The 14,514-nt window shown below is 45.6% G+C and overlaps 4 protein-coding genes across 4 annotated transcripts; 2 read left to right on the forward strand and 2 right to left on the reverse strand.

Annotated features, from left to right (window-relative positions):
- The first annotated feature begins 6 nt into the window (after positions 1–6).
- On the forward strand, positions 7–2,748 carry LOC119365629 (protein MULTIPLE CHLOROPLAST DIVISION SITE 1-like). Its single transcript, XM_037631273.1, has 4 exons — positions 7–270; positions 910–1,076; positions 1,765–2,152; positions 2,383–2,748. The coding sequence occupies exons 1-4, from the start codon at positions 52–54 to the stop codon at positions 2,575–2,577; spliced, it is 969 nt and encodes a 322-aa protein (XP_037487170.1). The 5' UTR covers positions 7–51; the 3' UTR covers positions 2,578–2,748.
- An 81-nt stretch (positions 2,749–2,829) lies between these two features.
- Positions 2,830–6,358, reverse strand: LOC119365628. The gene is made up of 6 exons (XM_037631272.1): positions 6,125–6,358; positions 5,738–5,798; positions 5,470–5,605; positions 4,976–5,303; positions 3,878–4,006; positions 2,830–3,657 (listed from the first exon to the last, which is right to left on the reverse strand). The coding sequence occupies exons 1-6, from the start codon at positions 6,213–6,215 to the stop codon at positions 3,137–3,139; spliced, it is 1,266 nt and encodes a 421-aa protein (XP_037487169.1). The 5' UTR covers positions 6,216–6,358; the 3' UTR covers positions 2,830–3,136.
- A 25-nt stretch (positions 6,359–6,383) lies between these two features.
- On the forward strand, positions 6,384–9,378 carry LOC119365626 (pentatricopeptide repeat-containing protein At3g26782, mitochondrial-like). Its single transcript, XM_037631270.1, has one exon. The coding sequence runs from the start codon at positions 6,507–6,509 to the stop codon at positions 9,174–9,176; it is 2,670 nt and encodes an 889-aa protein (XP_037487167.1). The 5' UTR covers positions 6,384–6,506; the 3' UTR covers positions 9,177–9,378.
- A 136-nt stretch (positions 9,379–9,514) lies between these two features.
- On the reverse strand, positions 9,515–14,236 carry LOC119365627 (calcium-dependent protein kinase 13). The gene is made up of 7 exons (XM_037631271.1): positions 13,162–14,236; positions 12,458–12,601; positions 12,217–12,369; positions 12,007–12,122; positions 11,316–11,483; positions 10,466–10,690; positions 9,515–9,943 (listed from the first exon to the last, which is right to left on the reverse strand). Exons 1-7 carry the CDS (start codon positions 13,910–13,912, stop codon positions 9,821–9,823), a joined length of 1,680 nt encoding a protein of 559 aa, XP_037487168.1. The 5' UTR covers positions 13,913–14,236; the 3' UTR covers positions 9,515–9,820.
- Between the last annotated feature and the right edge of the window lie 278 nt (positions 14,237–14,514).

Raw genomic sequence — 14,514 nt, forward strand, 5'->3', positions numbered from 1 at the left:
CAGTCCCAGGCCATTAGCCTAGCTAGCTACCCCCTCCATGCGAGGGCAGAAATGGCGCCCGCCTCCGCCTCCTTCGCCGTCTCCCTCTCCGCCCCCATCCGCTTAATCCCGCCCAGATGCTTCCGCGGGAGGCCTAGGCGGTCCCGCCCAATTAGGGCTTCGAGCGACACGAATGGCGCCCCGGACGGGGAGCGGAGGATCGGGGTTCTGGAGAGGAGGGTGGGGGATTTGAGGGCGCTTGTCGCCTCGCTGCCTCCTGCTGTCGTCTCGGTAACGCGGCCCGTTTCTCTTGCTTGTTATTTCTGCACATTTTGGACTGTGAGGGTTGGCCACTGTCAGGTCTGAGCTGTGGTTGCTTGTTAGGTTTAGCTCTTGTTGTGCATGAAATGTAGTTAGCCTGGTGAGCAAAATGTGGCAGATGTAAAGAAGATAGGTTTGCGTATACATACAGTATATATTCTTGCCTTGATATTATGTATGAAAATACTCAAATTGTAGACCGGAATTAGCTTGAAACGACACCTTATCAAAATTGATCTGTTTAGTGCCTTGTCGAAATGCTAAGTGGGAAATATGGCCTTGGTACTTGGAGTGAAATACCCACCCACCCACTGTTTTTTTCTTCCTTTGGTGATTCTTAGTTCACTGCTCATAAACAATCTCCAATGCATCAGGGATTCAAGGAACTGGTTAAATTTTAACCCCCAGCAGTCACATGGATTTTTACATTTTAGGCATTTTGGGCAGCTTGAGAAATTCTATGTGGCCTTTTTATTTTATTTACAGCACGAGGCCTAAACTATCTCTTTGCCAGTACCCGATACATTACCATCTTATAGTCATGTGATCATATCGTATGTAGTTCCATCTTTGCATAACAAATACTCTCTTATTTATGTTTTCATGCAGATCAGGAAAAACATTGGACTAAATTCCATTGCAGGCTTCAGTTTCGGCATTGCATTTTTGGCTGCTCTCGCAAGACAGGTCATCATAAGAACTCAACAGCAAGATAGTAGTGGTTCTGTTTCTGATCTAGTAAGGCGCGGGCATCTAAAGTCTGGGCAACGTGGGATGTATGTCTTGCTATCTTGTCAAACTTCAGTTTTGATTCTCTTCTGCACTATCCACCATAGTTTTCCATATGACGATTTGGGCTTAGAGGTTTACTCATATGTGTATTTAAGAAGACAGTACAGAAACCTACTTTTCTTGGAATATGTGGTTTGACCACATTTTTTGTTGGTCTAAATTAGAATTGAATTCATACTCAAATCCACTTTTGGTGTTATGCTTTAGAATCGGTTGTTTTTCTAACAACATTTTATTGTATATTCTGAATCATGTTTACAAAACATTCAGAACTAATATAACTTTTTCATGTGACCCACCACCATTAGACCATTGATGCCTCATGTCATGATATCACTTTATATGATTTGGTTGCCCTTCTAAGTTCTAATGGTCTAACTATAGGGGTGAATTCTTCTCTGAGGGAAGAATTGTCATCTTCTCCATTTGTCTAGCAACTAGCTTTATAACATTGTAAATCCACGCCTCACTCTTGTTGACTGCTATGGCAATTGTAATATTACTTTAAGTGACTAGTGATAGTGATCAAGGTCAATAAAACCTTAGGGATAAACAAAAAATGTTATGCTGGTTTCCAAGCCTACTTTTAACCTTTTTTTAAACCCTTCTACTGCAATTGTCTAATATTCTCTTTAAATCGTGCAATAATTTTGACCAAGGCAACTCCTGTAGTGCAAAACCACGTGTGTACAGTGATCCTTTCAATAATTCGTTAGTCAAGATCGATGAAGGTACTTCTACTGCTCAGATGTTTGGCAAGGAGTACCGCATGGCTCCTGTCCGGCTTACAAATGAACAACAGGTCATGCATCAGAAAAGGAGATCACATGCATATCAGTGGAAAAGGCCCACTGTGTTTCTTAAAGAAGGTGATCCCCTGCCACCAGATGTCGATCCAGAGACAGTTAGATGGATTCCAGTAAACCACCCATTTGCTGCTGGTTCGGTTGAAGTAGATGAGGAGACTGCCAAAAGGAATGTTTATCAAAAGGATGGTGTCCCGTCCCGTGTTAAAGCCGAACATGAAGCTTTGAGGGCAAGGCTAGAGGCTTCAAATGATGTGAGTGCTTGCAATTAACATGATATTCTTTAACTTGCCCCGATGCCACAATCCAGAAAAAAGTATGCTACTATTTCAAATTAATATATTGTTTGCAGATCTCTTTGCAGGCAGGATAAATGAGTTGTTTTAAAAGTTTCAAGCTCAATCTGATAACTGAACTAACAATAGTCTGATTTGTTTTACCACTGTCTGGAATAACTCTCCATGATCTCTACCATGTTTCGCAGGTAACACCATTCTCTTCCGGTCCAAGGGGTATGCAACATAGTGCAAGATCATCGAAGTTATCAGACGAGCCATCTGGGAATCTGCAACAGTCTAAACCTGACATGGTGAATGACCAAAATGGCCAACCAATGTTAGAGCCTGAGCCTGAGAGCTCTGACAACGGTTCACTATCAAAAAGCTTGGAAGGACAATAACTGTGTGAATTGTATAAACCCCTTGGCATTTCGTTTTGTTATGTAGTGTTGTCAGGTTTTAGCTGTAGATAGAGGAGTTTTTGGAACAATAGACTTTACGTACTGAACACATGATATGGAGCACTGTTACTGTTATGTGCTGTTGTATATCTGATATTTTCTTTGCCTGAAGATCTCCAGATGCACCATCTCATTTTCAGCCTCTTAGAACCATACGATAATTTGGTAGGATGCTCTCATTTATCACTCATGTTTTGCGTAATTCAACAGTAACATAATATTTGATAAGCTACATATACAATAGCTAGTTGATTCAAGAATCAAGAGAGATTAAATTCTTAATGATACAGCACAAACCCTATAACAATAGAAAGTATGAATAACTCTACAGAAGGTAAAATGACTAAATATCTGGAAGGACTATTGAGGTACAAAATTTGTGTTGGTGGGAAATGGCATCAGGATTTTATAAAAAATGCCTAGGTGGCATGATGCCGATCTCCCTATACAAATAGGCTTGCCATAACCTGTAATCCTGTGTGAAGATAAGCAATTTGGCTTAGACAGCATGGAAGCCCTCATCGTCACTATCACCAAACATGGTTGCCATTTTCATGGCTATCTTGGCAGCCATCTCCCTCCTTTGGAAGTCAGGAACGAGCCTTAGGTTGGAGCGCATGTTGCCAATCTCTGACATTAGTCGCTCCAGATCATCTACGCCATAGTGATCATCCTCAAACAGTGTATCAACCTCTGGGGTGTCAGTTCGCTGGTCCTCCTCAGAAGTATCTGCTTCAGTGTTATCCACATGATTACTACTATCTTCAGTTGTGTGACTCTGAGTTACAGGATTTTCTTTGGCAGGTTCTGTAGATCTGTCATATGGAAGAGGGTTGGGCGCCAAAGAACTAGCATTGCCGTTCACAACTTGCTGTGTGTTGTCCTGCATAGATTTAGCTTCATCCAATCCTTCCAAGCTTCTTGATGTACTCGATTCACCGACGAATTCCCATTGCTCATCAGATGCATGGGACAGGACCTCGTAGTCAAATTCATAAGTCAATTCATCATCTGTAGATTCTATCAGAAGAAAACAGAACAATTAAGGCCAAATACAGGGTTCTAAATTCAATAATGGAACCATAATGGAGGGCAAGATATTCTAATTATCAAAATCGCTCCAGCTTTGCACATCATATGGTTGTTTGTTAGAGCAAGCATGACTCATCACAAAACCATGGCCCTAATTTAATAATTTATGGTTAAACACGTAATTATATTGTTTTCTTATTTAACTCACCATCTTTTTCGACCAAGGATGGAGTGGTAATTTTGTTTCCAGATTTCAGAATCATTCCAGGCCACATGTGTGCAGAAAGGGCTCCAAAGAGTCGCTCTAGGCCTTGGCTATCACCATCCACTGATAGGCCTGTTGGTAATTATAAACAGACGACAGTTCAGAATTGAAAGAGCATCCAAAAGATCTATTTAAATACACGCAATATTCAACTTTGGATAGAAAATAGGTCCCTTTTATTAGACTCCGTCAAACAATTATAATAAAATTTCATAATTCACACAATAAAAACAGCCACCGATGCCATGCATGTGGATCAACCATTTAACTTGTTAGCCTTTTGGTGTATGGCATTTAATACTAAGCGGTAATACGGTATAAAACAATATGGACTTGAATTGCCTTTTCAATTTTGCAGGTTCAGACATAAATTACCATATAAAATACTAAATGCAATTTGATCAACAGACCAATACTAACAAAAAATGTGACTTTTAATTAATTGGGTGCTACTGATCTCCAAGATACTACAGCGCTGAAAAATAAATGGGAATCTACATAGGCCAAATTTGGTCTGGCTTGAGTTTAAGCTTACAAAGGTTTAAATCTTCCTGAACACGGTTCCGATACATGCATTTTTCAGAGAAGTTTGAGCTTCATGACCTTTTCTACTAAGAAGCTCCATGTCCAGAGCTTCACTAAGAAGGCAAGCTTACGATGCCACTAACAAAACTTAGGCCCTCCAAGAAGGATCATAATCACCACAGAAAATTGTCAAAAAGAAGCACAGTGCTAAGTGAATCATACACAACAGGGATGGTAAATAAATGTATGATGGTGAAAAGCAGGTTGATGGCACCCCAAAGTGTGATCCAAAATAGTATGCAGAAATATGTTAAGTATCAGAAAAAACACACATAAGTAAGAAGTCATAAGAGAGCCAATTGACGTGAAGATGAGCATTATCATTATATACTAAGTGTACACCTAATTAGATGATCTTCAGTTTAAAACACATGGTACGGTGAGATGATGGTAAAAGGTAAAAATAATGTGGTTTTGTCGAACAATTGCAGCCCACAGGACAACTTAGTTACTTACATTTGTCAAAGTCAGCATTGGAAGCGCAAGCTTCAATATACTCAATATTATGCTCAATGCACCACTTCAAAGTGGAGTCTCTGATCTCTATTTGTGGTTCTTCCTCTGATAACAAACCACAACCTTCATTTTCATTTATCCCAAAATCCAAATATTCAGGATGTGGATCACTACTTGACTCGCCAATCCTTTGCATGCGCCTCCTGTATTCCACATGTGCACCATGGCCAGGCACAAGATCTGCTTTATTTCCGATGCACAGCAGAACTTCAAACCTCTGAACATCAATATTACCAACCCAGTTTCGGAGCGTAAGTAAGGACGGTTCCTGCATAATTGCTGAGATGATTAGCCTACTGCAGAATTGAGGATCAAACAATTGAACACCAGTAGTTACAAGGTTCAAAAGAGTTAAAGGAAAGATTATAGATTGAAAATGGAACTAGAAATAACAGTTAGAATCAAAGAATGTGTGACGGGTTCACTGTTCTGACATCATTCATATCGAAGACCATAATGAGAGCAGCCAACTGGTCCAGATGAGGGAGCGAGCCGAGAGAAAACCCTTCCTCAAGATGTGTTGTCCAAATGGAAATATCAGCAGAGTAGTACTTGGTGTCAATTTTCCACCTGGATACCAATCAATAGCAACAGAGGTTCTGTCAGATATCCTTAAATGAAAACTAGGTCCAATAATTCTGCAAGCACACCACCACTCATACACAACACGGTGATTCGCCGTGTAGGCGTTCAAGCACATACCCCTGACAGAGCACACCTGAGGACAAGTCGGATGTGTCCGGTACTTCCGTCCCAATCAACCCTGCAGTTCATGATGATATGGAAATGATAAGAACATAAGAGGTGCCCAGCCGATCACAGAAGAAATATACAGGATGTGCCAAAGCATATATATAAACCTAAATCTCCACAAAGGAATTTTGTCAAGCCAGTGATGAAACTGAAAATGGAACTAAATTATCAGCTAGAACACACTTGATTCTCGGATCCTCCCCTTCCCCGTCAACTCCATACTAACTAGCAGCACGACGTAATCGGGAAACGGCGGATTCGAACCCTAAGCACGTATCCCAATTAGGACATGTACAGATGTAAGAGGGAGGAGTGCGAGAGGGGGCGGGATCTCACGGGAGAGGATGGTTCGCTTGCCCACGCCGAGGGCGCCGACGAGCAGGACGCCGGACCGGGCCTCCAGGGATGCGTCTCCCCCCTCCTCCATGGCCTCGGCCCCAAACCCTGTACCCTAGCGCTCCTCTTCCTCGCCGCGCGTGGGATCGAGCTGGGGCGCGCCTCGTGAGCAAGGACAGAGTCAGAGAGACGCAGACGACGGAGCAGAGCTACAGAAGGCGGTGAGCAGGCAAGGCGAGGAACAACTTACGCTTTCACATTCGGAAAACGGTATCTGCTCCAGCACCTTTTGGTCCACACCCAGGCAAAGGTCACACAGCTCGGTCCCACTTGCCATACTCCGCTTCACGTCCACCTCGCCTCCGCTGCGGCCTGTGTTTGAATGGTGGCGACGCCATGGGCGCCACCGCCGTCTCCTCCCCCTCATCTCCCCGCTCCCGCCGCCGCCTCCCACATGGCCGTCACGCAGGCTCTCGCGGATGCGCTGCGCTCGTGCGGGGCCCGCGGCGCGCTCTCCGGCGCGCGCGCGCTGCACGGCCGCCTCGTCAGCGTGGGCCTCGCGTCCGCCGTCTTCCTCCAGAACACGCTCCTCCACGCCTACCTCTCCTGCGGAGCCCTCCCGGACGCCCGAAGCCTGCTGCGCGGCGAGATCACGGAGCCCAACGTCATCACCCACAACATAATGATGAATGGGTACGCTAAGCTGGGCAGCCTGAGCGATGCCGAGGAGCTATTCGGTAGAATGCCTAGGAGGGATGTCACCTCCTGGAACACTCTCATGTCCGGCTACTTCCAGAGCGGCCAGTTCACGGATGCTCTGGAGACCTTCATGTCCATGCGCCGAACCGGGGACTCCTTGCCGAACGCCTTCACTTTCGGCTGCACCATGAAGTCCTGCGGCGCTCTCGGGTGGCATGAAGTGGCACCGCAGCTGCTTGGGTTGTTAACCAAGTTTGGTTTCGAGGACGACCCTGACGTTGCGACTGGCATTGTTGACATGTTCGTGAGATGTGGGGCTGTGGATTTTGCTTCGAAGCAGTTCAGCCAGATTAAAAGGCCAACTGTTTTTTGCCGGAACAGCATGCTAGCGGGCTATGCCAAGTCATACGGTGTTGATCATGCTCTTGAGCTTTTCGAGGGCATGCCTGAACGAGATGTTGTTTCATGGAACATGATGGTGTCTGCATTGTCTCAGAGTGGGCGAGCCAGAGAAGCCCTCTGTATGGCTGTAGACATGCACAATAGAGGTGTGCGTCTTGACTCAACAACATACACTAGTTCTCTGACTGCATGTGCTAAATTGTCTTCATTGGGATGGGGTAAGCAACTCCATGCTCAGGTGATTCGGAGTCTACCGCGCATTGACCCATACGTTGCCAGTGCTATGGTTGAACTATATGCAAAATGTGGTTGTTTTAAGGAAGCAAGGAGAGTGTTCAGTTCCTTACGCGATCGGAACACTGTGGCATGGACAGTTCTTATTGGGGGGTTCTTGCAGTATGGTTGCTTCAGTGAATCTCTCGAACTGTTCAATCAGATGAGAGTTGAGTTGATGACAGTTGATCAGTTTGCACTGGCAACTATAATAAGTGGCTGCTCCAACAGGATGGATATGTGTCTTGCGAGGCAGCTGCATTCTCTTTCTCTGAAAAGTGGGCACACTCGAGCTGTTGTCATCTCCAATTCCCTTATCTCGATGTATGCAAAGTGTGGCGATCTCCAGAATGCTGAATCTATATTCAGTTTGATGGCTGAAAGGGACATTGTATCATGGACTGGCATGCTTACTGCATATTCTCAAGTGGGGAACATAGGGAAAGCTCGTGAGTTCTTTGATGGCATGTCCACAAGGAATGTAATTACATGGAATGCAATGTTGGGGGCATACATACAACATGGAGCTGAGGAAGATGGCCTCAAGATGTATAGTGCTATGCTAACTGAGAAGGATGTCATACCTGACTGGGTTACTTATGTCACATTGTTCAGAGGGTGTGCGGATATGGGTGCAAATAAACTTGGAGATCAAATTATTGGTCATACTGTAAAGGTTGGTCTCATCTTAGACACCTCAGTCGTGAATGCGGTTATCACAATGTACTCCAAATGCGGAAGGATATCAGAAGCTCGAAAAATATTTGAGTTTCTAAGTCGGAAGGATTTGGTTTCCTGGAATGCCATGATCACCGGTTATTCACAGCACGGCATGGGGAAGCAAGCTATAGAGATATTTGATGATATGCTGAAGAAAGGGGCAAAACCTGACTACATAAGCTATGTTGCAGTTCTGTCAAGCTGCAGCCATTCTGGACTCGTGCAGGAGGGAAAGTTTTATTTTGATATGTTGAAGAGAGACCACAACGTATCTCCAGGGTTGGAGCACTTCTCGTGCATGGTGGACCTTCTAGCCCGTGCAGGGAATTTGATCGAAGCCAAGAATCTCATCGACGAGATGCCCATGAAACCAACCTCTGAGGTTTGGGGGGCTCTTCTTAGCGCCTGCAAGACACATGGCAACAACGACCTCGCAGAATTGGCAGCTAAGCACTTGTTCGACCTGGACTCGCCTGATTCTGGAGGCTACATGCTTCTGGCAAAGATCTATGCTGATGCTGGCAAATCAGATGATTCCGCACAAGTCAGGAAGCTAATGCGAGACAAAGGGATAAAGAAAAATCCCGGCTACAGCTGGATGGAAGTTAAAAACAAAATTCATATCTTCAAAGCAGAAGACGTGACCCACCCTCAGGTGATCGCGATTCGGGAGAAGCTAGATGAGCTCATGGAGAAGATTGCGCAGCTTGGGTACGTGAGGACCGAGTCCCTGCGTTCTGAGATCCATCACAGCGAGAAGCTGGCCGTGGCTTTTGGGATCATGAACTTGCCTTCTTGGATGCCTATCCACATCATGAAAAACCTGCGCATTTGCGGTGACTGCCACACGGTGATCAAGTTGATATCGACGGTGACTGGTCGGGAGTTTGTGATTCGAGATGCCGTTCGATTTCACCACTTCAAAGGTGGTTCCTGCTCTTGCGGGGACTACTGGTGACCATGGAAATCCCCTGTAGTTCTTTTTCTCTGTAGCCCGTCAGATTCATTGAGACCGCAGAGGAGTAAAATGTCTACCCTTTGATTATTATGCGTGTTATATCTGTCCACTATTTGTCTGAGGCTTAGGTTCGCCAGTGGTTTCCTTGAAAGCGCCGATGAAAAAACCCATGTGATAGCTATGTGCAAAGAATGCAGCGGGGATGCCAGGGACAGCGAGCATACACTAGAAAACAGAGGCTTGGTCATGCCATATTGACAATAAGCATATCTAGTTCACACGGTAGCATGGCGAGTGATATGTAGAGAGAAAAGGAAGTAACATCACATCCAGGGCTGTTCATCAAACTGGACATGCTTCATTGGGACAAGCCATTTTAAGAGTGAACAATTCCAGGCAGATATAGTAGGAGGTAATTCACTGAACATTTTGCAGGGATTAAGCAGCAGCAACGTGTGAGATCATTTCAACCCAGCTTAGCATGCGTTCCGTCGAATCAATTGACAAGCTAAATCAGAATCCCCAGAAACACACATCCACACAGGCATTTTACAAGATTCGAAAATTGCAGGAAGTCTTCGTAGAGCGGGAAGACAGGAAGAAGCTAAAGCCACAAGCTGTATCTGTATGTACATCGTGGAAGCCTAGATTGCACCAGGTGCGTCTCTCATGCTGATATTCAGGCTGTTTCTCATTGTTCTTCGCCCGACCCCCATATTGCCCTTGGTCATCATGGCAACAAATTCTCCATAGTCAATGCGACCATCCTGACAAAAGAGAGCAAAATCAGGACAATACTAACTTATTTTTGTTACTAACAGAACCATAAGCATTAGTTAATAAAGCAGCAAATGAGCTATGTTGGTTGATGAAGACAGCCTCTCTGAACCAAACTATCTTTTGGAGCAGCACCATATAGGGCACAAATCTATGTCCACTGGAATTTAAAAAATTGAATCCTTAAGCCTTGCTTGAATAGTGCATAGCTTCAAGTGGAATTTATTGGACAAGTATTTGGCCTAATATGTTTCCCACACCCAAAAAGTGTTTGATCCTAATTGCAAGTATCTAGTGGTTAAGACCTAAGTGGTTGAGAGACCATGTTCCTCTTCCAAAGACTGGAAACCTCGGTATAAATTATTTTATTGTCTTGGCTGGACTACTGAACAAGCTCTATTGCATCCCATTACTAGCATTGATTGTACATATCCAAGCTAGGAAGACAGTAATGGACCAAGATATACCATATCTAGAGAATAATAAATATATAGAATTAAGACCACACTTACATTGTCCTGGTCAGCTTCTTTAATGACATCATCAAGAAAAGCATCTGGCATGTTATGCTCTTGGCAAGCTTGCTGCAGTTCATCCACTGTGATGTAACCACTTCCATCTTTGTCAAAATATGAAAAGGCTGCCACCAGATGCTCCTCACGCTCCAGTTTATTCAGATGCAGTGTTGCAGCGATGAACTCTATATAGTCAATGGTCCCACTGTTGTCCACGTCCGCCTAATGAATCAATGGTACAAAAGAGACATGTAAGTTCCTTTGTTTACCATGATATAACTTGTCTTTGAAATGATTTCAAATCCTGGGGCATAAAGCCAAGCTGAACTTATCAGCCATCAGAGTAAATTTCTGTGGACTTGCTACACTAGTTGATTAAGAAATAACTTCCACAGATACGCATCTGCTGGTGCTTAAGCACAAATTCTCAGAGACATCAAATGCCAGGTGCTTTAAAAAGGAATTAAAATTTGATTATAGCATTTACTCTCAGAAATCCAGTTTTGCATATCAGAAGTACAGTTATGTGCCCCTATTTGGAACATAACAGACAAAAGGACTAATATAAAGGTAAAATGATGTCTACTGCATGCTTCCTAATTATATATGCCCTAAAGAAAGCCACCAATAAAAAGATGCAACTGTAAGAAGAACAGCTTGTGCATTAAGCAGCCTAGTTCCCAATTTCCTCATAATCATATGATATATGAACTGGCCGGAGGCAGCACAAGTTTCCAAGAGACTTTAAAAGCTTCTACTTCACAAGGATTTAAGCTTAGGGGACTTAAGGTACTAGGTCATTTAAGACTAAGAAATCCAAGCCAGTATTATGTTTTGGCTAACTCACCGCATCCATAAGATCACGAATCTCAGTATCCTTCAATGTGGAGCCATATTTTCTCAAGCCTTCTTTGAGCTCATCATATGTAATTGCACCACTGTTATCAGCGTCCATAGTCTGGAACATTTCCTTCAACCCTGCAATTTCCTCCTCTGAGAGGCTCTCAGCTATTACCTGGTAGAATGATCACGAAATGTCAGTTAATGCATAATTCACTAAGTGTGCTTCATCACACGAAGACATATTTCAGAACTCAATACAGTTTGTTTTGATAGCTCCCTCATGTCATACAAAGGAAGAATGGAAACATATCAGCAAGCATATTGCTCATATTAGTACTCCACCGTAAAGAAATTAAGAGCGTTCAGATCACTAGAGTAGTGATCTAAACGCTCTTATATTTCTTTACAGAGTACAGATAATGTGAATCCAGTCAAGTAAGCACTTTGATCAGTAGGTGACAAGCTGACAGCCCAATAAAGATCATAGATAGCCCAAACAGAACCAATGGAACAGCCAAAGTACTATTCCGCGTAGAAGATCGTTCAACAACTGGCAAAGAATGAATGTGTGAAGCAATTCTGACAGAGCGAACAAGAATCTTTTGAAGAGACGAACGCCAAAAATTGCCTCCTTGCAAGCTCATGGATCCAAAACAGGCAATTAAAAACTTGAGCTTAAAAAGAATTGAACTCACCCGCAAAGCCATCTTCTTCAACTTATTCATCGCAGAGAATTGCTTAATGCGAGATAAGACAGCTGTGTCAAGAGGACGATCAGGAGCAACTCCCTGATCACGAATCCATGGATGGCCTGAATGCAACGGTTGCAAGTATGTCAAATGAAAACGCATTGAGGAGTATAGAAGGAGGGAAACCAGGAGTATAAGGTAGTGAAAGAAACTAACATAGAACTTCGTGTGCTGTCAAGCGTTCAGCTGGGCGAGGATTGAGCATTCTTGTTATCAGATCTTTTGCACTGTCAGATATCACAGGCCAGGGTTCAGAATCAAAATCGATGACACCTTTCAGTACAGCATCAAATATTCCTTGCTGTGTCTCTGCGTTATATACGTTCATAAAACAGGTAAGCCTACAATCGTCAGACGGCAAGCTTCCAAGTTAATTGAAGGGTTAAAAATATCACACCTGCCCAAAATGGGGGTACACCACTTAGCAGAATGTAGAGAATTACACCAGCGGTCCATACATCAGCTTCTGGTCCATATTTTTTGCACAGCACTTCTGGGGCTACATAGTATGGGCTTCCAACAACATCGGTGAAAATTTGGCCTGGAAAGAACAGAGCAAGAATGAGAAAGGGAGGCATGAGTGTAGAGTGCATCACAAAGTTTACAGTAAGCATATAACCGGAAAGGCTCCATGTAGATTCTAGAATAGACTGCTAGAGAATATTCTTCCCCCAAATATCCATTACCGGATGACTATTAAATGCGAGGCAGCCTTCCATCAGTTTCAGACTTTCCCACTGCCATTCAACTAGGAATCTAGGATGAGTTTCCCAGTGAACTTGTAGTATTTCAGAAAGACTGGTGTGAAATTGCATCAAGGGAATGTTGTCCAGTGTCATCACGTAAAAGTTCTCATGACTTGTTACCATTAATACTTCATTAATCCTTCATAGTTTAGTGACATGATTACAGAGATAAGCATCTAGGAGTAGTATCCAAATCCAATCGCGGGCCAAACCACAGTTAATTATGCGGGCATTAGTTTCGTTCCTGCTGTAGTAGGAGTACCAAACTAATTAATTAAGCACATCGTAGTCGTTGACCGACTAGAGCAGGAAGGATTAATGTACTAGTAAGGCGCAGCAGGCAGCGGTAGCTCACCAGGCTTGAAGAAGACGGAGAGGCCGAAATCGATGGCCTTAAGCGAGAGGTCGTCGTCCTTGTTGGCGAGCAGGAAGTTCTCGGGCTTGAGGTCCCGGTGCATGACCCCGAGCGAGTGGCAGGCCTCGACGACCCCGACGATGATCCTGGTGAGCTCGGCGGCCTTGCGCTCGCTGTAGTGGCCCCGCTGTATGATGCGGTCGAAGAGCTCTCCCCCGGCGCAGAGCTCCATGACGATGTGCACGTAGAGCTGGTCCTCGTAGGCGCCCTTGATGGCGACGACGTTGGGGTGGCCGGAGAGGTGGTGCATGATCTGGATCTCGCGGCGCACGTCGTCGATGTCCTCCTTGGTGATGAGCTTGCGCTTGGAGATGGACTTGCAGGCGTAGTCGGCCCCCGTGGCCAGCTCGGTGCAGAGGTAGGTGGTGCCGAACTGGCCCTGCCCGAGCTTCCGGCCCAGCGCGTAGAGGTCGCGCAGGTTGGGCGTGGGGTGGCCGAGGACCGAGCCGAGGTCGGCGGGGGCGCCCGCCCCGCCGCGCCTCATGGCCGCGGCGGGCTGCGCGGGGGCCGCGTGGCCGTCCGTCTTGGCGGCTGCGGCTGCTGCTGCGGTCGGCTGGGAGCCGGGCTTCTTGGGCGAGTCGGCGGCGGTGTTGTGGTCGTAGTCGCGGTCGGGGTCGTGGCGCTGGGAGGCGGGGTGCTTGAAGCTGTGCAGGTACTTGGATCTAAGGGAACCGCCGCATGCGTTGCCCATCAAAGGACGGGGAGAGGCCGCGCCTGGCGCATCAAAGGCAGCTCCGGCCCACGCCTCGGTTGGTTGGTGGTTGCCGCCTCGCCTCGCCTCGCTCTCACGGAACCGTCAGCGCGAGCAAAGCAGCGGCGAAACCGACCTGCTCTGATCTGGCTGGCTGGGTGGAGGAGGAAGGGGAGAGGAGAGGAGGGGGGAGGGAGCTGGGTGGGGTTCGTTGGGGAGGATGGATTTATCGAGGAGGTGGGAAAGCAGCGCGCAGGGGCAGAGGCTGCTTCATGGCGGCTTCTTCTCCTCTCCTCTCGTCTCCACCCGGCGGTCACGTTCGGTCTGGGGAAAGCTAGCGGGTGCCAACAGCTAGTGCCACTGTTTGGATTGCCTGCCCGGAGCGTGTGGATTGATTGGCCTACGTATTGGACGGACGTACGCTGGCGCCGCGACCTGCACGGCGGTCAGCCTCGCCGCCCGTGCGATCGTGGGGAATGCAAAGGAAGATCACCGTCCCGAAAAAACTAGTGCTGTTTTTTCTCTAAATTTTTTTTCGAAGAATGACGTTTATTTTTAGCTGTTTTTGGGAAAAGGCACGATGTTTAATTATTCGTTTTGAG

The sequence above is a fragment of the Triticum dicoccoides genome, chromosome 2B (genome assembly GCF_002162155.2).
Source record: "Triticum dicoccoides isolate Atlit2015 ecotype Zavitan chromosome 2B, WEW_v2.0, whole genome shotgun sequence".
Taxonomy (NCBI): domain Eukaryota; kingdom Viridiplantae; phylum Streptophyta; class Magnoliopsida; order Poales; family Poaceae; genus Triticum; species Triticum dicoccoides.

What these genes read in the sequence shown, in the direction of transcription:
- LOC119365626 (XM_037631270.1), top strand. Translation starts at nt 6,507, where the DNA reads ATGGTGGCGACGCCATGGGCGCCACCGCCGTCTCCTCCCCCTCATCTC.
- LOC119365628 (XM_037631272.1), bottom strand. Translation starts at nt 6,215, where the DNA reads ATGGAGGAGGGGGGAGACGCATCCCTGGAGGCCCGGTCCGGCGTCCTG. An exon ending in TGGTCTTCGATATGAATGAT is followed by an intron (nt 5,304 to 5,469) that starts GTCAGAACAGTG and finishes GCAATTATGCAG; the next exon opens with GAACCGTCCTTACTTACGCT. An exon ending in ATCCTTGGTCGAAAAAGATG is followed by an intron (nt 3,658 to 3,877) that starts GTGAGTTAAATA and finishes TTCTTCTGATAG; the next exon opens with AATCTACAGATGATGAATTG.
- LOC119365627 (XM_037631271.1), bottom strand. Translation starts at nt 13,912, where the DNA reads ATGGGCAACGCATGCGGCGGTTCCCTTAGATCCAAGTACCTGCACAGC. An exon ending in TGTACCCCCATTTTGGGCAG is followed by an intron (nt 12,370 to 12,457) that starts GTGTGATATTTT and finishes TATATAACGCAG; the next exon opens with AGACACAGCAAGGAATATTT. An exon ending in TGAAGAAGATGGCTTTGCGG is followed by an intron (nt 11,484 to 12,006) that starts GTGAGTTCAATT and finishes TCATTCTACCAG; the next exon opens with GTAATAGCTGAGAGCCTCTC.
- LOC119365629 (XM_037631273.1), top strand. Translation starts at nt 52, where the DNA reads ATGGCGCCCGCCTCCGCCTCCTTCGCCGTCTCCCTCTCCGCCCCCATC. An exon ending in TGCCTCCTGCTGTCGTCTCG is followed by an intron (nt 271 to 909) that starts GTAACGCGGCCC and finishes GTTTTCATGCAG; the next exon opens with ATCAGGAAAAACATTGGACT. An exon ending in AAGTCTGGGCAACGTGGGAT is followed by an intron (nt 1,077 to 1,764) that starts GTATGTCTTGCT and finishes CAACTCCTGTAG; the next exon opens with TGCAAAACCACGTGTGTACA.